The 22,546-nt window shown below is 37.1% G+C and overlaps 1 protein-coding gene across 1 annotated transcript in view; it reads right to left on the bottom strand.

Moving 5' to 3' along the window:
• Window positions 1–22,546, bottom strand: part of LOC107720936 (disco-interacting protein 2 homolog A-like) — a 155,132-nt gene that overhangs the window by 2,612 nt on the left and 129,974 nt on the right. The window contains exons 9-37 of the mRNA XM_016528768.1: window positions 20,170–20,261; window positions 19,650–19,760; window positions 18,962–19,085; window positions 17,322–17,431; window positions 16,743–16,845; window positions 16,306–16,370; window positions 15,950–16,043; window positions 14,386–14,505; window positions 14,158–14,272; window positions 13,783–13,922; window positions 13,447–13,583; window positions 11,433–11,513; window positions 9,730–9,857; window positions 9,531–9,645; window positions 9,125–9,332; window positions 8,938–9,038; window positions 7,271–7,351; window positions 7,049–7,172; window positions 6,828–6,949; window positions 5,961–6,072; window positions 5,761–5,870; window positions 5,545–5,675; window positions 5,291–5,459; window positions 4,677–4,847; window positions 2,889–2,950; window positions 2,652–2,709; window positions 1,361–1,435; window positions 1,030–1,204; window positions 661–784 (exon numbers count right to left, since the gene is read on the bottom strand). Coding sequence (XP_016384254.1) covers window positions 661–784; window positions 1,030–1,204; window positions 1,361–1,435; window positions 2,652–2,709; window positions 2,889–2,950; window positions 4,677–4,847; window positions 5,291–5,459; window positions 5,545–5,675; window positions 5,761–5,870; window positions 5,961–6,072; window positions 6,828–6,949; window positions 7,049–7,172; window positions 7,271–7,351; window positions 8,938–9,038; window positions 9,125–9,332; window positions 9,531–9,645; window positions 9,730–9,857; window positions 11,433–11,513; window positions 13,447–13,583; window positions 13,783–13,922; window positions 14,158–14,272; window positions 14,386–14,505; window positions 15,950–16,043; window positions 16,306–16,370; window positions 16,743–16,845; window positions 17,322–17,431; window positions 18,962–19,085; window positions 19,650–19,760; window positions 20,170–20,261 — 3,358 coding nt within the window. The remainder of the gene's footprint in view (window positions 1–660; window positions 785–1,029; window positions 1,205–1,360; window positions 1,436–2,651; window positions 2,710–2,888; window positions 2,951–4,676; window positions 4,848–5,290; window positions 5,460–5,544; window positions 5,676–5,760; window positions 5,871–5,960; window positions 6,073–6,827; window positions 6,950–7,048; window positions 7,173–7,270; window positions 7,352–8,937; window positions 9,039–9,124; window positions 9,333–9,530; window positions 9,646–9,729; window positions 9,858–11,432; window positions 11,514–13,446; window positions 13,584–13,782; window positions 13,923–14,157; window positions 14,273–14,385; window positions 14,506–15,949; window positions 16,044–16,305; window positions 16,371–16,742; window positions 16,846–17,321; window positions 17,432–18,961; window positions 19,086–19,649; window positions 19,761–20,169; window positions 20,262–22,546) is intronic.

Here is a 22,546-nt window from a genome sequence, read left to right as displayed (position 1 = left end):
TGAAATTACATATAAAGATGCACTTCAGTCTTACTCAAATGGACCAAAAAAAAAGCAAACTGCATTTATTATAAATGTAAACTATAATACATTTTCATTTAATTGCTATTAACATGCAATTCAGTTTGCACTAAGTATAGGCTGCTCTTTTAAAGTATGTTTAGGAATGGTATCAAAACTGTATAGTTACCAATATTGGATATGACAATGTTAGAGAATGTTAGATTACCAATGTCCATTAGTGTAAGTGTGTTTGACTGGCCAACAATAATTATAGTCATCATATAGTCGTGGAATTTTAACATGACAAAAATACCACAACTTGTGTTTCAGGTAACAAGGTAATCAACAGCATGCCACAGATCTTATCTTGTATTTAACTCAAAACTTCCTTTAATACCTTTGTAAATTTTGCTTCTCAGGAAAAGTAACTTGTGTAAAACAATGTTTAGACATTTTCAAAGATAATTATTAAGAATAGTGAATTTTTAGCTATTGCCATGGATGCACCGAACAATGAAAATGATCAAATGTTCAGTTGTTATAAACAGTAAAATGGAGAGATTATATTACAGTTGAGTAAAGATTTAAATAAAAAGTTTATCCATTAAAATCTACTTCTGTGAGGTATAAGGAAAGCATTTAAAAAATATTGCTTACCACTCTGCAATGCTCTTGTGTGACCTTATGACAGATGTTTCAATATCAATGGGATGGTAACGCATTCCCCGCAGCTCTAGAGTCTCATCTAGAGAACCAACCACGTACAAGGCATCATGCCGCTCTAGAATAATGTGCAAAAACATCATTTATTGAACAGCACAACTGATTTTTCCTATCATATCTGATATGAGTACACACCAAAAAAACAATGTACAAACACTACAACAAAATAAAGAAAATTCATTTATTAGCTTGTTGAAAGCTTTTATTGAACATGATTTTAAATTGAAAAGTCACCTCAGAAATCTCTTGAAATGAGACACTAGTGTGTTTGTGTGTTTGGTTTTCATCTCATGCACACAGTACCTCCACTGGCATCTGTAAGTTCTGTGCGCCGCAGGAAGCCGAGATATCCAGTGCGAGCCCAAACCGTCTGCGTGTCACCGAAGCTCAGTCTGGTGCTGAAGTGGTCAGCATGCAACGCCTCTTCACCATAAACCGTATAGTATCCTGTGGCATTATGGGGGCCGCTCACCCAGATCTGTTTTTAAATACAGTCCCATCAGCTCACTACACATGATATAATATAACATAACAGACTCAGCTCACTACACATAGGCAGGTAACACTACTTATTTTAGACCTCAGATGTGGTTCTCTGTGGTTAATAGAACTCGCTTTAATATTTGAAACTCACTTCTCCCAGATGAGAATCTCCAAGAGGGCCTTTGGTCTCTGTGTTGGCAATTATAACCTTTACCCCAGGCAGAATCTGTGTTGAGAAATGTAATAAATATAAAATAATTATATAATTTAATTTATTTTAATGAAATATTTATTAGTTATAAATTTGGATTAACTAAGTTTTTTTTTAATGTTTTTGAAAGAAGTCTCTAATGCTCACCAAGGCTGCATTTATTTGATCAAAACTACAGTAAAACAGTAATATTGTGCAATATTATTACAATTTACAGGAACTTTTCATATGCTATTCAATATATGTTTTAATGTAATTTATTCCTGTGATGTAAAGCTGAATTTGCAGCATCATTACTCCAGTCTTCAGTGTCACATGAAACAGAATTAGAAGTTTTCAGAAACCAATCTAATATGCTGATTTGCTGCTCAAGAAACTTTATTATCATCAGTGCTGAAAACAGTGTTTTCTGCTTAATACCATTTAAGTAAGATAAAAAATAAAGGTTACACTTTATTTCGATAGTCCACTTTAGACATTCTAATAACTATAAGTAACTTTGTAACTACATGTCAACTAATTCTCATTAATTTGCAACTACAGGTCTACTAACTCTCAGAGTAGACTGTTAGGGTAGGTTTAGGGTTAGTAGAATAAGTTGACAAAGAAAGTGTTAGAAGATATTAAGCAGACAGTCTACTAATACTCTACTAACTGCTAGTTGACATGTAGTTGCAAAGTTACTTACTGTTAATAGAATGTCTAAAGTGGACTATCGAAATAAAGTGTTACCAAAATAAATACTTTTCTTCAGAAAGAATGTATTAAATTTATCTAAAGTGACAGTAAAGACATGCATAATGTTACAAAAGATTTCTATTTCAAATAAATGCTGTTCCTTTGAAATTTCTATTCATGAAAGAATAAAAAAATTTTTAAATGTGGCAGGAAAAATTTTTCTAACATTGATAATAATAAACATTAATAATAATTGAGCACTAATAATAATAGATAACAAATCACCATATAGGATCATGTTAAAACCAATGGCTAGAGCAATGGCTGCTGAAAATTCAGCTTTGTATCACAGCGATATATATATATATATATATTAGGAAACAGTTATTTTAAATTGTAATTATATTTCTCAGTTTTACTGTTTTTAACTGTATGTTGCATCGAATAATTGCAGCCTTGATGAGAACAAAACACTTTTCTTTCAAAAACATCAAAATATTGTAATTATTCCATAAAAATTTTGTATGTGTATTTATTATTTATAATATCTCACCTTCCCAGATTCCATGAGTGGCAGACTGTGTGGTGATCCTCTCTCAACTAATCGAACCCTGAGCAAATTGAAGAAAAAAAACAACAAGAAAAAAAACCGGTTCATATATAACTGAACGTTTCTAATTAAAAGACCAAAATAATTTACTTTTTAGCTGATAAACAACAGAATATGAATAGACATGAATTGACACTGGTATATAAGCTTTAGGTAAATCAGAAGTGTTTGTTATAGCACCTGTCATGCCGCAGAGCCCTCATGTCTAGATATACTGTGGTGGGATCCGGCCCAGAGGTGCCCTAGAAACACAGAACAGCAGATCACTGGAGGTCTGTGATATATCTGCCACCACAGATTCTGTGTTCATACTACTGATCCACCTTCAGGCACTAGCACATGTACTGTGTTACCATGAACCGGCGGTGACATTACAGTATATGTGATGACACATAGGACTTCTCAGAAAGATTATAAAAGTGAACATGGATTCTTAAAGGCAAAGTGTGTAATTTGTTTTGCTATACTTTTCTTAATAGGCAGTGACAACTATAAGCCATTTCCATGTTAAACTATTAGCTCTGTGGTGCTATCAAGGCAGATCTTTTGTTTGTTCGACCAGTCTGACACAGAAACATAGGCTCAAACAATTCTGTGAGTTTCTGTTTGTGAAACAAATGACAGATTGTGAATGCTTGGGGCAGCCTGTTTGAAAACAGTCGATGCATTTTCAGCAAAATTTAGAAATGACATGGTTTACCTTCACAGATGGAAGTAGCAGAGAATTTGTCATAAATTTCCTTTAAAGGGATAGTTCACCCCAAAATGAAAAATTCAGTCTCAGCCAGATGTCTTTTTATTTTTTGGTGAAGTTTGGTAAACAAACAGTTTTGGTTCCCATTGACCTCCACTACAAAAAATATAATGGAAGTCAATGGGAACCAAAACTGTTTTATCTTCAAAATATCTTCTATTATGTTTCCCAATAAGTCATACAGGTTTGGAACGACATGAGGGTGATGACAAATCTTCATTTTTGGATGAACCATCAATTTAATCAGTCGCTGTAAAAACAGTTTTTGTCAGTTCTTGTAAAACATCTTACTCTTGTTGTGTCTAACTGTAAAGCATTATATGATGGAATGAGGCATTAAAAGAGTTACAATGACCTGCTCATGAATGTAACCCCTGTACTGCAAACACAGCTTGTATATAAGCAAGTCTACTCTATATGCACAGCTACAAGCATTGCTTTGACACAGCCTAGAGTAGATATATAGTGCAGGGCCAAGCACAAAAGCTGTGAAGAGCAGAGCAGGCATATGAATACATTCTGTCAAAGTAAATGAAAAACAAGTATATAGACATTAAAGTCACATTTCATAAATAGAAGCTTGCCATTTTTTGGACTACTTAGCATTCTTTATGTCGTGCACATGAGCATTTCACACAAACAGAGACATATGAAAAGCAGAGCCTTTACAAGCGTCCTGGAAGCCCCCTGCTAGCACCCCTGTGGTCCCCATCTGGGTCACAGTACCTGCTCAGCCAACTTGCCCAGCCTGTTGGGCTGACGAGAGGGCATAGAGCAGCAGACAAACACAGGTGTACATTTAATACACAAACAGATACATGTACATACAGTTACAGACATCCAGGCCAGTGAACAGAACATAAGGGTACAGAAAATGATTTTTAAACAATTACAGCAGATAAAGACCTATTCATACAAAGAGCGATGCGACAAAGCGACACAAAAAAAAACAACAGCGTTAATAGTAATTTTTCACACCAAGTGTGATATTAAATTTCGATAGCCTTAGAGAAAATGTTACATACCTGAAAAAAGTGCTAATTTATACCTGTTGCGATATATTTCGCTTTTGGTGTGAAGAGATTTATAGTGCATTATTCTTGTCATGATAAAAAATCATGGAAATTTCACACTTAATGTGAACAGGTCATTTAAAAGCACACATTCTATTTTCTAGCTAACACAAATACAAAACACTTGAGTTCATCACTGACCTGAAGACAAATGGCCACATTGACCCTGCAGCCGAAGGTGGTGCTGACGGCCCGTGAGGAGAGCCCCAGGTCTTTGAAGATCTTCGAGAAGGACTGCGTAAGTGTGATGCGAGGACGTTCTTCTGCCACCACCATACAGGTCCGTACACACGACAGATTCACATTCCGTAACTACAGGTGAACAGATGGGGGTTAAACTCAGCGGAACAATTCAAATGCAACATATGCCCTTAACGATTTTAACTAGAACTACTGTAAGCTAAATGGGATCCTAGAATATGCTGATACACAGAGATAGGACATACAACTTAGTCCAAGATAATGAAAAAAGTAAAGTAAACTAGTTTAGTGTCGGTAGGATTTTTATATTTGTATAAGAAGTCAAAATGCTCACCAATGCTGCATTTATTTAATCAAACATATAGTAAAAACTGTTACATTGTGAAATATTATTGCAATTTAAAATAACTGGTTTCTATTTTCACATATTTTAAAATGAAATTTAATTATTATATTAAAAAGGTAAAGTGTTACCATGCATTTAAATAAAATATTGAAACATGATATGCTACATTATGTATACTAAGGGTGTGTAATTACTGTATATTACTGACCCGCAGAGCTTCAGTCTGGGAGCCCAGGCCTTTGGTACACATCTCCATCACTGAATACGAACAGAACGTCACTCGTACTTTATACTGACTGACAGCAGAAAGCCACAGAGACGGATTGGTCTCCAGCTCCAGAGGGGGAACCAGAATAGACTGATGGCCTGAGTACACACTGCAAACACAAACATGATTTACATTACTGTGCATCACATAAATAATATAATATCACAGTATCCAAGGCGTGAACTGACTCTCACCTGCAGAGACACCAGAGGGCAAAGCCCAGGCCACAGTAGGGGTCCAGACAGATGGCGATCTGGCGAGAGGGGTACAGCTCACACTGCAGCTTAATAGAGCGACACAAGGCACTGGTGGCAGCATGGGACATCTGTGAGAAACACACAGTGTTAGAAATGTAAATCCCACATAAAATGAATGTGTTATTGGCACTTGAATGATGGGTTAGACAGCACCTTGACCCCAGCAAGGATTCCTGTGGTAGAAACACTGAAGTCCAGGTAGGCGAGCATCTCTGGGGTGGGAGGTTTGTAGATCTGAGGAATTCTCTTTCTTGGGAGATCATCTGAATGGAACGAATAAACTTAATTTATCGTTTCTTTTAACAAGGGATTGCAATGATACAATAGTAAAAAAGTGTAAATTATGTGTTTACCTGTGTCCAGTATCAATGGCCACATTTTAATATCCACAGCGGCCGCTGCCTCTTTGGATTTTAGTAGTTTCATTATTGCTTGAGTTGTCAGAATACATACAGACTTACTGACCTGTCAAACATATGCAACAGGATAGAAAAGTTACAGCAGGGAATACAAGATAGTGTTTAATCAATCAGACACTGGCTTAAGGCTAAAATAATACTTGTTTATATATATTAATTCTTAATACACACACACAGCACACTGGTCAACTGTTGTTGTGTTTAGTTGTGCTATAGAAATAAAATTGACATTGACATTGACATTGACAATTGACACAGAATATAATCTACATATATAATCTAATATAATTAATCTACAGTGGTCCCAAAAAGTATATGGACATTATAGTCACCATTAATGACAATAATCTTGGTATTTTGATATAAAAAGTTCGACCACTTGGTAAAATAAATAAATTGCAAAAATTACCTGAGTGAGAAAAGCTTTAGAATTATTTGTTTTCTATGACACTTAATTTGATATTTAATAAAAAATCAATAAAAAAACAACACCTTACGAGTACGTTTCAGTTAGTTAACATTAGTTAATGCATTAGGTATCATGAACTAACGATGAGGAATTTTTTTTTACAGCATTTATTAATCTATGTTAATGTTAATTTATAAATGCACAGCAAAAAAAAATCATTATTCCTAATGAATATTAACAAAATCAACATTATTGTTAAAGTGTTACCCATAAGATTCTTTAAAATACAATAATACAGACTGGTCACAAGGGGGCGCTAGTGTTTCTGTTTATTGGCTAGGGAAGCATGGCTATGGTAAACAGCATGTGCTGCACTCAGAGACTGAAGTTACCTCAACAATCATTTTAACGGTTGGCAGGGTTGTGGTTAAGTTCTGTGGGTGTGGAGGCCTGACGGTGACTGGAACACAGCCGGCATACAGACAGCCATAGAAAGTGGCGATCAGATCAATACCTGCAAAGTAGGAAGACAGAGAGGTATTGAGCCCCACAAAACCTGAGATCTAAACACCATTTATTAGACCACAGTAATATAAGTGTCTTTCTCTCCTACCAGGAGGATAAACAAGTGCTACATGATCTCCAGTGTTAAGTCGACCTCTTTCCATCAGCGCTACGGCCACACGCTCTGCCCGCTTGTGCAGCTGTACACAGGAGGCTGAGTTGGCCACAGTGCCCTGAAAAAATGAAACACACCAAGTAAGATCATTGTGAATATACACAATCTGACTCTGAATACTGTGTTTCCTGGACTGAGGGATAATGAGTTTTATACCTTGGCGTTGAGCAGCAGAAACAGAGGGTGATCAGGTGTGGCCTGAGCCCTCCACTGCAGAACATCCTGCATGTACAGGAACTACAAGAGGAGAGAGGACACATTCAGACAACAGTATACTTCAGGACCTGTCCCTGTGATAAAGTGCACTTAAATGTATTGAAAGCGCACTTGTAGTGTACTTCAAATCTTAGACGTAACTTGTACTTGCAGTTAATATAATATTAATTAAATAAAAATCCGCTTAGTGTTCTTAAATAGAGAACGCTTTCATGACTGTTTCTTAACTCACTTAAGTAAAATTTTCAAAAGTGCACTTTGATGTCAAATTAAACGTTTTCATCATTACAAATGTGCAATTAAAATATATTTATGATATTGATTTATACTGTATTTTACCATAAATGCTTTTCAGCACATTCAGCAGTACTTTTACCATATTTCAATGACTATAGAATTAATTATGAAATTACGCATAAAGATGTACTTAAAGGGATAGTTCACCCAAAAATGAAAATTATGTCATTAATTACTCACCCTCATGCCGTTCCAAATCTGTCAGACGTTCGTTCATCTTCGGAAGACAAATTAAGATATTTTTGATGAATTCCGAGAGCTCTCTGACCCTCCAATAGACAGCAAGGATCCTTACACGATCAAGGCTCAGAAACGTAGTAAGGACATTGGTAAAATAGTCCATGTGACATCAGTGGTTGCACAGTAATTTTACGAAGCTACAAGAAAACTTTTTGTGGGCGAAGCAAACAAACATAACGACTTTATTCAACAATTCGTCTCCTCCGCGTCACCCTATAGTGCCATTTTGGGGAGTATCACATACATAAACAACGTATGCTGTTCTGTGTCAGCAGCAACGTATGTGGATACGCGGTTTACGTTGTTTACACTTTGATCAGAACGTAAACAATGTATCCGCGTACATACATTGTTTATGTATGTGATACTCTCAAAAATGACGCTATAGGGTGACGCAGAAGAGACGAATTGTTGAATAAAGTTGTTATTTTTGTTTGCTTTGCGCACAAAAAATTTTCTCGTAGCTTCGTAAAATTACGGTTGAACCACTGATGTCACATGGACTATTTTAACAATCTCCTTGCTAAGTTTCTGAGCTTTGATCGTGTAAGGATCCTTGCTGTCTATGCAGGGTCAGAGAGCTCTCGGATTTCATCAAAAATATCTTAATTTGTGTTCCGAAGATGAACGAATGACATGAGGGTGAGTAATTAATGACAGAATTTTCATTTTTGGGTGAGCTATCCCTTTAAGTCTTACTTAAGTGGGTCAAAAAAGCACTCTAAATTTCAGCTACTTGCATTTAATATAAATTTAGTATAATACATATTTATTTAAATACAATTAACATGCAGTTAAGTGTCTGAAAACATTACATTCAGTTTGCATTTAAGTACATTCTTTTAAAATATATTATTTCTAGTGCTGTCAAACGATGAATCGCATCCAAAATAAAAGGTTTTGTTTACATAGCAAACTTTTATTTTGGATGCGATTAATCGCAATTAATCGTTTGACAGCACTAATTATTTCCATAATAAGTACTCTTTTTTTACAAGTACGCTAAAGTGTACTTCTTTTTCACCACTGACCTCTGTGGTTTGAGAGCGTGAAATGGGGTTGATCTTTACCTGATCATTGTCCTCCAGCTGTGAAACATCTCTCCCACAGGCCTGTGCAATCCTCTTTCCTGCCACTAGGTTTCCGACTATCATGGAAGCAGGACCCACCTCTGGAACAACAGAGACAACAGGTCATATGATGTGCAAAATATGCATAAAATGAAAAACAACCACCCAACACTCACGCAGGACTCACCTGTACCCGGCTGCTTCTGTCTAGGTTTGGGCAGGTTGGTGACGCAGGTATGAGGGCACATGAGGACGTTGCAGGGGTGCAGGGCTCCCTCCAGGAAGCGCTGTTTGGTCTCTGAGATGTGGATGCCACCCAGAGGAGCTTTGGGTAGTGTGTTAGCGGGCACCAGAGCCAGGCAGTACACTCCCACCTGATGGATGCTGTCAATAGCCTGAGAATTAAACAGAAAGTGGTCAAGAAAATATGTATGTGTGTAAGCGTGTTGTTTTTGTGCACATTACAAGTAAACACTTCGGACACACCTACTTGTAATTGTAAAAATGCATATAGTTTTCTGTTAGGGTTAGGTTTAAAATATTATTTTGCAGTGTCATCATTTAGATAGCTAATAAAATGTGTGTGTGTTCACCTGCAGCACACGACTCATCCACTGGAAGCTGTCCTCCTCCGAGGCGTCTGGTCTCTGTTCTGCCACCACAACAATGCGTTCATCGTGCAGCACCGATACAGAGAAAACCGCAATCCTGACAGAGAAAAGAGATGCAGCCTTCAGTCTGAGCAGAGATACACACTCATCTCAAGTCGAGAGTAAATTACATTTGAGTTACCTTCCTCTGTACACAAACTTCATGGGCTCCACGGCCAGTGCTGTGGCCACCACATCATCTGCGTTATGTCTCCGTCCACTCACCACCATCAGTCCATCCACCTTTCCCACCACAAACACCAAATTATCCTGTAATACAAGAAACAAACCCAATCCCAAAAAGATGAACACCACGTGTTGTTTTAAAAGACACTTCAATGTTATCCTGCTTCAAAAGGAATGGTTTCGTTTTAAGACATCTGAACCCACCGGCCCGATGAAGCCAAGGAGAGATGTGCGTGTGAAGGGTCTGTCACTGATGGGAGCTCCTGATGACGTGACTGGAATGGTCTGAAAGCAAAACAACAAAAACATTTTAGTCGAGTTTACAATGCTGTCAAGTCCTTATTTTACTTACCTTTTTTTTAGGTAAGCATCACAAACTTTTTAACAGGATGATAACACATAACTCAAAGCTCTTGATGACTAGTGGTTTTATTTGTGAACTTTTAACAATTTTTTTTTTAACAAATTGTTCTCATTGGCTATTGTTACTTTTTTCTATATCTTATATAGAGTTCTGTCACAGTCAGACAAAATAATATAACTGATCTATATTGTTGTAGAGAAAATGCTCATGTCTTTCTAGAATCACTTAGTTGAATTATAGGCTCAGACATTTCGGTAAAGTATAATAACAAGAATTGCAGTTGTGAATGAATGTTTTAAACGAGTGAATAATTCAATGACTCACTCAAAAAGATCCAAAATACGCCAACTGGTATATGTCACCTACAGAATGGCCCACTGAATGAATCAAAGTGAATCTTTGACAGAAATATTTAATTTTCAAAATTGCTACCACTATGGCTGCACATTTAATTTAATATAGAACCAAAATCGAATATTGATTGAACATTTTAAGGCCAACACTATGTTTAAAAATCATTGGACCTTTTGTTTACCTCAAAGACATTCTTGGTCATGCCTGGCAGACCATAGTAGGAGATTCCTGTACTTCTGGAGCTCACACAGATTTCTCCAACCTCATCCATTCGACACAAGTATGGCGTGCCCTCTAACCGAATCACACACACCAGCGCTGCACACACATACACACACACACACACACACAGATGCATAGACAGTACATTAGTCCCCAAGAGAAATAAAAAATTCAGAATAATAGAATGTTAAACATAAAGTGCCAAAAAGTAAAGCATTTCTTCATCACACTATTCATCCAATCAAAACCGTTTTTCAGTCCATAGATCAATCAGTGAGAGTAAAGCAGGTCTCACCTCCAGGCATGACCTGTCCTACATCCTGGACAGTGAGCACAGAGAGCTTCTCCTCTGTGTCTACTCGAATCACCCCATAACTCAGACCACTCATGGACAGCACTGCCTTACCCGGAGGAGGAACACCCATCTCTGGAGGCCTGAACACACACATACAGAGTCATTCAACATGGATTTGGGCTCTGGAAAATGATACTGCCATATGCAAATTCAAATGCAAAATGCCATTGTCATTTCTGAGATGATAACTGAAATGCATTAGATAATATGGTGAAATAAAATAGCAAGCAGTGTCTTGTGTAAACTGGGCAGAATGCATGCACTAGAACAGTAGTGGTTTTACAGTAGCAAGTTGCTGTAATGTCATCAGTGTACCTGCGGATGGCGACAGTCATGGCCTCAGAGGAACTTGCACAGAACCCACCGGCCCGATGAAGCCAAGGAGAGATGTGCGTGTGAAGGGTCTGTCACTGATGGGAGCTCCTGATGACGTGACTGGAATGGTCTGAAAGCAAAACAACAAAAACATTTTAGTCGAGTTTACAATGCTGTCAAGTCCTTATTTTACTTACCTTTTTTTTAGGTAAGCATCACAAACTTTTTAACAGGATGATAACACATAACTCAAAGCTCTTGATGACTAGTGGTTTTATTTGTGAACTTTTAACAATTTTTTTTTTAACAAATTGTTCTCATTGGCTATTGTTACTTTTTTCTATATCTTATATAGAGTTCTGTCACAGTCAGACAAAATAATATAACTGATCTATATTGTTGTAGAGAAAATGCTCATGTCTTTCTAGAATCACTTAGTTGAATTATAGGCTCAGACATTTCGGTAAAGTATAATAACAAGAATTGCAGTTGTGAATGAATGTTTTAAACGAGTGAATAATTCAATGACTCACTCAAAAAGATCCAAAATACGCCAACTGGTATATGTCACCTACAGAATGGCCCACTGAATGAATCAAAGTGAATCTTTGACAGAAATATTTAATTTTCAAAATTGCTACCACTATGGCTGCACATTTAATTTAATATAGAACCAAAATCGAATATTGATTGAACATTTTAAGGCCAACACTATGTTTAAAAATCATTGGACCTTTTGTTTACCTCAAAGACATTCTTGGTCATGCCTGGCAGACCATAGTAGGAGATTCCTGTACTTCTGGAGCTCACACAGATTTCTCCAACCTCATCCATTCGACACAAGTATGGCGTGCCCTCTAACCGAATCACACACACCAGCGCTGCACACACATACACACACACACACACACACAGATGCATAGACAGTACATTAGTCCCCAAGAGAAATAAAAAATTCAGAATAATAGAATGTTAAACATAAAGTGCCAAAAAGTAAAGCATTTCTTCATCACACTATTCATCCAATCAAAACCGTTTTTCAGTCCATAGATCAATCAGTGAGAGTAAAGCAGGTCTCACCTCCAGGCATGACCTGTCCTACATCCTGGACAGTGAGCACAGAGAGCTTCTCCTCTGTGTCTACTCGAATCACCCCATAACTCAGACCACTCATGGACAGCACTGCCTTACCCGGAGGAGGAACACCCATCTCTGGAGGCCTGAACACACACATACAGAGTCATTCAACATGGATTTGGGCTCTGGAAAATGATACTGCCATATGCAAATTCAAATGCAAAATGCCATTGTCATTTCTGAGATGATAACTGAAATGCATTAGATAATATGGTGAAATAAAATAGCAAGCAGTGTCTTGTGTAAACTGGGCAGAATGCATGCACTAGAACAGTAGTGGTTTTACAGTAGCAAGTTGCTGTAATGTCATCAGTGTACCTGCGGATGGCGACAGTCATGGCCTCAGAGGAACTTGCACACGGGCAGATCACCTCTGGTCGCAGCCCGCGGGCCTGAAAGACGTTGAGGAAGGCATCGCAGGACGAAATAGACCCTGTATTTCAATATACACAACATACACAGTGTTGCAGCGACAGTTCAGGCTGTGTTCCATTCGATTTGGAATTATGCTTGTTCTCAGATTGTTCTGTTTAAGTGTATACTCACATGGGTTTGCTCCATCAGCAACGATGAGCATGCGGAGAGAACTGAGACTGATGTCTCTCTGATCCCGCTGGGCTAAAAGTGACCAGTGCATATCCCTGGATTTCACCACTGCTACACGCGCTGTTTGAAAAACACAGGACATATAAACATGCAAACAGTCACACAGCATTTAATCAGTGTAGTAACAGCTATGATGTGAAACATATATCTATATGTGACCCTGGAGCACAAAACCAGTCTTAAGTAGCACGAAATATTTAATTTTCAAAATTGCTACCACTATGGCTGCACATTTAATTTAATATAGAACCAAAATCGAATATTGATTGAACATTTTAAGGCCAACACTATGTTTAAAAATCATTGGACCTTTTGTTTACCTCAAAGACATTCTTGGTCATGCCTGGCAGACCATAGTAGGAGATTCCTGTACTTCTGGAGCTCACACAGATTTCTCCAACCTCATCCATTCGACACAAGTATGGCGTGCCCTCTAACCGAATCACACACACCAGCGCTGCACACACATACACACACACACACACACACAGATGCATAGACAGTACATTAGTCCCCAAGAGAAATAAAAAATTCAGAATAATAGAATGTTAAACATAAAGTGCCAAAAAGTAAAGCATTTCTTCATCACACTATTCATCCAATCAAAACCGTTTTTCAGTCCATAGATCAATCAGTGAGAGTAAAGCAGGTCTCACCTCCAGGCATGACCTGTCCTACATCCTGGACAGTGAGCACAGAGAGCTTCTCCTCTGTGTCTACTCGAATCACCCCATAACTCAGACCACTCATGGACAGCACTGCCTTACCCGGAGGAGGAACACCCATCTCTGGAGGCCTGAACACACACATACAGAGTCATTCAACATGGATTTGGGCTCTGGAAAATGATACTGCCATATGCAAATTCAAATGCAAAATGCCATTGTCATTTCTGAGATGATAACTGAAATGCATTAGATAATATGGTGAAATAAAATAGCAAGCAGTGTCTTGTGTAAACTGGGCAGAATGCATGCACTAGAACAGTAGTGGTTTTACAGTAGCAAGTTGCTGTAATGTCATCAGTGTACCTGCGGATGGCGACAGTCATGGCCTCAGAGGAACTTGCACACGGGCAGATCACCTCTGGTCGCAGCCCGCGGGCCTGAAAGACGTTGAGGAAGGCATCGCAGGACGAAATAGACCCTGTATTTCAATATACACAACATACACAGTGTTGCAGCGACAGTTCAGGCTGTGTTCCATTCGATTTGGAATTATGCTTGTTCTCAGATTGTTCTGTTTAAGTGTATACTCACATGGGTTTGCTCCATCAGCAACGATGAGCATGCGGAGAGAACTGAGACTGATGTCTCTCTGATCCCGCTGGGCTAAAAGTGACCAGTGCATATCCCTGGATTTCACCACTGCTACACGCGCTGTTTGAAAAACACAGGACATATAAACATGCAAACAGTCACACAGCATTTAATCAGTGTAGTAACAGCTATGATGTGAAACATATATCTATATGTGACCCTGGAGCACAAAACCAGTCTTAAGTAGCACGGGTATATTTGTAGCAATAGCCAACAATACATTGTATGGGTCAAAATTATTGATTTTTTTTAATGCCAAAAATCATTAGGATATTAAGTAAAGATCATGTTTCATGAAGATATTTTGTAAATGTCCTACCGTCAATATATCAAAAGTTAATTTTTGATTAGTAATATGCATTGCTAAGACTTAATTTGGACAACTTTAAAGCCAATTTTCTCAATATCTTGATTTTTTTGCACCCTCAGATTCCAGATTTTCAAATAGTTGTATCTCAGTCACATTTTGTCCTATCCTAACAAACCATACATCAACGGAAAGCTTATTTATCCAGATTTCAGATGATGTATCAATCTCAATAAAACATTTAAAAAAAAAGACCCTTATGACTGGTTTTGTGGTCCAGGGTCACATATAGAGACCAACTATTTACCTTAAACTTACATGTCAGAGTGCAAAATCTGCAAGAATACTGAAAAATATTTTACTCTTTTGAAAGGTTTCACTTAAAATTAACATTTGTTCACAATGATCTGTTTGCAGATTATATAATATTTCTGAACAATTTTAATCCAGTAGAAAGTATTTTATAAATAAGTTTTGACTAAAAAGTTCACAAACTCCTCTTTCTGCAGTTACATCATTTAACCTGTAGGTGGCAAAAGTGTGTCCTTTTTAAATATTATGAATGAATTTTCATAATACATATAATCTGAAGAAATGTGAAGGAGTATACACTCTACTGTCCGAAAGTCTCTTATATGCTCACCAAGACTGCATTTGTTTAATCAAAAATGCAGTAAAAACAGCAATATTGTGAATTATTATTACAATTTAAAACTGTTTTTTATTTTAATATATTTTAAAAAGAAATGTATTCCTCTGATGGCAAAGCTACATTTTTAGCAGCATTACTCCAGTCTTCAGTGTCACATGATCCTTCAGAAATCATTCTAATGTGCTGATGTTTAATATTTTTTTTGGAAACTGTGGTACATTTTTTATGATTCTACAGCATTTATTTAAAATACAAATCTTGCTAATTCTTTATTTACTGTAACAGGTTTCACAGGTTTAACTCACTTAACCTCCTTTTTACTTACGAGTCAAAAAAACGTTTGGAATCAACTCTTAGAATTGAGTCCATAAAAAGCCTCTAATCTGACGAAAAATACAGTTAATTGCAATGCAAAATAGCGATTTTAAATAAACAGCAACTGCATCTCACATAACTTAATTTGGTTTATCCATATGTAAGTGGCCATAGTTCTGTGGTAAAAGATCATGACACACAGGCGGTCTGGCTTTAGGCAGTACACTCACCTTTATAGGTGTGGACTTTCTGGATCCAGGAGAGAGGGTTGACCTTCATCAGCGAGTATGGGATGCTGATCACGTGCATTCGGTTCATCACACTCTGAACACACATCACCATGACAGCAGTTGCCAAGGACACAGGTTAAGAAACCAAAAGACAGCTGGATGAGTGCGAAGTGATCTAACTCCTTATCCATGTGTGAGTGTATGTGAACGTATCAAACCAGATGTCAACCACACGTGTCTGACTTAATTATAATTAATAATTATAATAATTAATAATTTATGCATTTAGCAGACGCTTTTATCCAAAGCGACTTACAGTGCATTCAGGCTATACATTTTTTACCAGTATGACTTACCGTGAGGACCCCGTGCCACAGACCAGCATCTCGTTTGAAGTCCAAAACATTTGTTATAATTTCACCTATACAAGTGAGTAAAATCACAGTAAACATTTTGTGGTGTATAATGCAAAAAACATTTACAATAAATGGTGTGATGTATGTGACAGCAGCAAGTAAAACATCATAAATCATTCATGAATCATATCAAAACTTTTGAATTTTAGTTAGTTATCTCACTGATAACAATTACATTTGCAATCATATCCAGTTTTAAAGGTGTATACAGAGGCAGAAGAAGTGGCTAACAGTGTCTATACTGCAGGAGCTGCTGTGTGAGGAGTGTTAAGGGTTTGTGAGCAGTTATTTAGAGAGTGGAAGTAGGACACTCTAGACCTGCAGTGGCCGGTCTCAGAAGAGCCTGTGTGTGATGCGTGTAAGTCGCCCACACTCACCCTCTGTGTATCCGCAGGCCTGTGTGAGCGCATGACAGTGAGCCAACATAGCAGAGTGAGACACCGTGATGCCCATAGTGCTGCCCTCCTTACTGGTCTTATACTGTGTACAGAAAGACAGACTTACAGTTAGAGAGATGGACAGATAGATGAACGGATGGACAGACAGGTGGATGGATGGATGGATGAATGGATGGATGAAAGAGGCGGAGACAGACAGATGAATGGATGGATGGATGGATGGAGATAGATAGATAGACAGACAGACAGAACTGATTTAGAACACTCTACATAAGCACTTTCCAGGATGCACTGGCATGTTATTTATATTAACGTAATGACGCAATACAAAGATAACGATTGACAGACAGACAGACAGATAGACAGACAGAAAGATAGACAGACAGACAGACAGGCAGACAGACAGACAGACAGACAGACAGACAGAAAGATAGACAGACAGAAAGATAGACAGACAGAAAGATAGACAGACAGAAAGATAGACAGACAGACAGATGGATCCACCTATCATTGGTCATTATCTCAAAATAAGCATTATTAAGTTAGTGTGGTCCTGACCTCTATGTATGCAATCTCATTGCTAGCGTCTCTTATTGGAGGATGCCAGTCTTTAGGAGGCTTTACAACATGCTTTCCATCAGTAACGAACCACAGCAGTCGTGGCCAGCCTGTAAAAACATACATAAACATTATACCCGAGGCGAAGAAACAGCACCATTAAATAAAGATGAAGTAGGGCTGGACGATATGGCCAAAATTGATATCACGATATATTTCTTAATTTCGGTCGATACGATATAATTCCGATATCGATATGAACCACATTTGTTTCAATCTATAAGAATAAGCAGCCTACACTACCAGTCAAACGTTTTTTAACAGTAAGATTTCTATTGTTTTTTAAAGAAGTCTCTTCTGCTCACCAAGCCTGCATTTATTTGATCCAAAATACAGCAAAAACAGTAATATTTTGAAATATTTTTACTATTTAAAATAACTATTTCTATTTAGAAATATTTTAAAATCTCGATACGATATAATTCCGATATCGATATGAACACTATTTATCTGAAATAGAAATCTTTTGTAACATTATAAATGCCTTTATCATCACTTTTGATCAATTTTAAGCATCCTTGCTAAATAAAAGTATTAATTTCTATAATCCCCCCACAAAAAAAAAATTATACTGACTCCAAGCTTTTGAATACTATAGTGTATAATGTTACAAAAGCTTTTTATTTCAGATAAATGCTGATCTTTGTCTCTTTCTATTCATCAAAGAATCCTGAAAAAAATTTACTCAACTGTTTTAAATATTGATAATCAGCAAATCAGCATATTAGAATGATTTCTGAAGGATCATGTGACACTGAAGACTGGAGTAATGATGCTGAAAATTTACCTATGTATGATCACAGGAATAAATTACATTTTAAAATCTATTCAAATAGAAAGCAATTTTAAATAGTAAAAATATTTTAACATTTTACTGTTTTTGCTGTACTTTGGATCAAATAAATGCAGCCTTGGTGAGCAGAAGAGAATTCTAAAAAAAAAAAAAAAAAAAAATTTATTTTTTAATGATTTAATTAATTAAATCATTAAAAATCTTACTGTTCAAAAACTTTTGACTGGTAGTGTAGGCTGATTATTCTTATAGATTGAAACAAATGTGCTTCAGCCAGAAAAAAAGGGTATGAAAAGTGCTCCGAGTTGCTGCAGAAAACAAAAAAATTGAACAACAAAAACTGGAAATGTTGCTGGAGACGGGCTTATTTAAAATGAAAACTCATGCTCTGCTAGCAGGAGGCGCTTTTAGAGTGATAGAACTAGCGGTTTCTCCAGTAATGGCTGTAATCAAAGCAGCTCTGCTCATGAATGCTACTTTATCAGATAAAATGAAAATGTCATTGAAACTTTTCTGAAGACAGTCGGTTCCCTTCACAGATACATTTATATAAAACACCCGCGACATTTTTTGATTTTGAAACGTGCAGTGCTCATGTTTATTCAACGAAGTCAAACGCCACAAATAAATCAATGTATGGGAAACACTGGTAATGTATATCGAAATATCGGAAATGTGTTTAAAAATCATATCACCGTTATTGAAAAAAATTATATCGCGATACATATTGATATTGAATTATTGTCCAGCCCTAAGATGAAGTAACTGGCTTGTACGGATCACCCACCCTTAAAAGTGACAACTTCTCCGGTCTGTGCTTTGGGCAGACCCTTCTGACAGGCATCAGTGGTCAGAGCCAGAGTGACCCCACAGCTGCCCAACAGAAACCCCACCTGCTGACTGCCTGCATCCTGATGAGAGGAGACACAGACAGTCATCAATACAACACCGATCTGCAGTCCACTCACTCCCTCTCCGTCTTTCATCAGACGGTCTGCAATAACACAGTCACAATAACACAGCACTAAGGCATCGTGTGTGTTATTGTGTCCTTCATTTTAAAGGATTAGCTGTCTCCATCAGGAACATCGGCTCTATTAATCAAACGGAACACGCTTCAAAGCAGCACAGAGACAGCTAATGATACCTTTAGATAGAAGACATTCAGGTCATTTACAGAAGAGAAAAACCCAAGGACTGAGTGACTAGTTATTCATACATGCTCACATACTCACAATATCAATGCATACTGACATCTTTAAGAAAACAGCACTTATATTTTGACTACCAGTATACAAGTTATGCTCATACCATACAGTGGTTTGAGTTTTGGAAATTAAAAGCTTTTTTTCAAGGACAATGCTGAGATGTGAGGAGATCAGGGTGTCATATCGTGTCTTTTCCTGTAGGGGGCTCTATTGTGATTGAAATCTATGCTAGTGTTGTCTGTGTGCTGGTGTAATGCTGATTAATACCTTTCGAGTGAGTGGCACTTCTATGGGCACAGGCACCAGCTCCGCTAGGAGGCATGCATAAAACGCCACCATAAACATCACAGGATCATTGTTGGGGAACACAAGTGCAACCTGTGGAGATACACAGCAGATTTATTTACACCTCTAGCATTAATGTTGTTTACTGCTACTGTTTGTGTATTACTTCTTTTATTCTGGGCCTGTTACACTTGGTATTAACGTCGTCCATCACTGGATATGTCAAGTTGTGTCAGAAATGGTTTATTGGAATTTTCCTTCTCCTTTATACTACAAAATAACTTCGAATTGTGCATACGTATACAAATTGGGACATACTAACATCTTAGCCTACTAGTTTGTTTGATTAGCTAGAACATGACATTATGGTAACATGCTATGTCTTTGATCAGTCACTGAGAAACAGGATAGGATTCTGCAGGGGAATGGGATCTTGCATGACAGAATGGACAGTTAATGCAAGGTGTAAATGGATGTGAATGTGCATGATAAGGACACTCACTCTGTCTCCAGGTCGTAGTAGTGGTTCATTCCTGGTGCTCAGTTTGTTCAGCAGTGTATAAGCAAGTTTCTGACTCCGCGTCCACAACTTCCCTACGGAAACATATTTACAAAAACACACATTCAAACCTGCACTGTCTGTTCACTTACAGTATGAATGAGAGTTCATTCACCATTTCAAATGAGTACACTAGCAATATACACAAATAAATCAAGTCAAATATATAAGATTACCCCCTATGATAAACAGTGTTGGCAGGGTTACTTTGGAAATGTAACAGGTTACAGATTATAAGTTAGCGTATTTAAAATGTAATAAGTAATGTAACTTTTTCAATTACTTAAAGTAATGTAACTGATTACATTTGATTACTCTTTGATTACTTTTCTAAATTTCTAATGAATGTTTTCAACTGTTAATCATGTTGAAACATTTAAAGCAGGCAGGGTTAACCTAACAGTAGCACTCAACATTGATTACTGATTTAGATTTTCAAAATCCTTCATCACTTGAATTAAGATGATAAAAATTTTATTTTAAAGCACAGCCACCACAAAATCAGACTTTAGCACCTCTTTTTACTGTGGGGTCGTTCTGAGGTTACAGATTTAAGATACAGTTTAATAGCTACAGTATGATACTGTTTTTGAAATCAAATCTTTGCATAGCTATGACAGGAAACGCTGGCATCTAACAATGCTTTGGAAAAACAATGAATCTTTAAAAAATAATCGCATTTACATAAAACCGAAACAATCCGTTGTCCTAAACTCCTGAAACATTGGTGTCTCATATTTTTCAGCAGTCAATGCAATTTGGGAAAGAAATCAATCAAATCTGTATGTGTGTGAAAATATTACCCCTTTGTAATTGTTAACATTTTCATAAGTAACTGTAATTTATTTACACTTTTTTTTCTCTCAGTATCTATAACAGATTACAGTTACATTCATTTTGTAATTAAATTACGTAATTCCGTTACATGTTACTAGTTACTCCCCAACACTGATGATAAATAAGTACATGTAATTTTGAACAAGACATGAATAACAATTGCATATGCACTACAAAGTAGTGTAGTTCAGGAAACAGGAGTATACATGTAAATTGCTGCATTTAATTCAATGGGAGGTTTCACTGTACCATATGTTAGTGTGTAGATGGGTTTGCCGGCGTTGTCCAGTGCGGTGAGGCAGGGGCTTTTGGGTTGTGTGGTGCCCCAGCGCTGTAAAGAGGCCAGTAATGACAGAGGCCAGTTAGTGACCACCCCCAGCGGCTCCCCATTCAGGGGTCTCATCTCACCCCCCTCAGGCTTCGGCTGGTTTGGATCTGGATGCTGGACTGTAGATGACAGGAAATCATGTCAGAGACAGACATGTAGATCTGCTGCTGCTGTGTGTGTTTTTTAATACAACACTGAAGTAGTATATACCCTATGTGGTTTGTTTTATGCAAATATACATTATGCAGATTATTACAGATTATATATATAAACGTATACTTACCGATACTAAGACATTTAGTCAGTGTAATTAAAAATCAATTATTTTCCACCTATGAAATGTATTATTGTATTGCGTGCTTATTGAAATCACTACCAAGTTGAGTCTTCTGCCTATATACAGTGTTCAAAATCAGTCATTTATATGGTTTCATGATAGATGCTGCCTTACACTGTAAGCAGCTCACTGGGTTTTGGAGCAGAGTTTATGTGAGAGTGATTTTAAATGTCACTGAGCATCTCAGGGTGACTTATGCATCCCGAGGATGATATGTGACACGACTTTAAATAGATTTGATTGATTTTGTGCATCTGGAACAGAAAGAGAAAGAAAAGCAGAGAGAAAGAGAGAGAGAGACAGAATATAAAGTGAAGATGCTGCTGCTAAGAGAATACGAAAGTGTATTTCTCAGCATATTTTTAAGAAACGTAAGAAATGACTGACTGAACAAAGAGAGAAAAAGGAAAGTAGAGATAGATTCAGAGGGGTTCTCAAACTTTAACAACCTGTAAATTTGTGGATCACTATACTATCACTGGACAGTGTATATAACAACAATAATAAAATAAGAGTTTATCTCCATAATGCAGGAACACATAAAAGGCTGAATAATTTGAGTATGGCATACAATGTTATGTTTATATGCATAAATAAACAAATTCTATATATAATATAAACAAAGGTATATAATAAAACATCCCATTCATTTTCTGAGAAATTGACTTGAGTAATAATGTTTAAACCTTTTTAAACCTTTTAACTGCTGAATAAAATCCTGACTTGAGATTGACCAATCAGAGAAGTCACTGTTACCACAGAAACAGGAGCAGGTCACTCCAAACTCTCAGTAAACAGGTCCACTTTCTCAATATGTA

The sequence above is a fragment of the Sinocyclocheilus rhinocerous genome, unplaced genomic scaffold (genome assembly GCF_001515625.1).
Source record: "Sinocyclocheilus rhinocerous isolate Xijiao unplaced genomic scaffold, SAMN03320098_v1.1 scaffold3225, whole genome shotgun sequence".
Taxonomy (NCBI): Eukaryota; Metazoa; Chordata; class Actinopteri; order Cypriniformes; family Cyprinidae; genus Sinocyclocheilus; species Sinocyclocheilus rhinocerous.
This window is presented reverse-complemented; position numbering and strand designations above follow the sequence as displayed.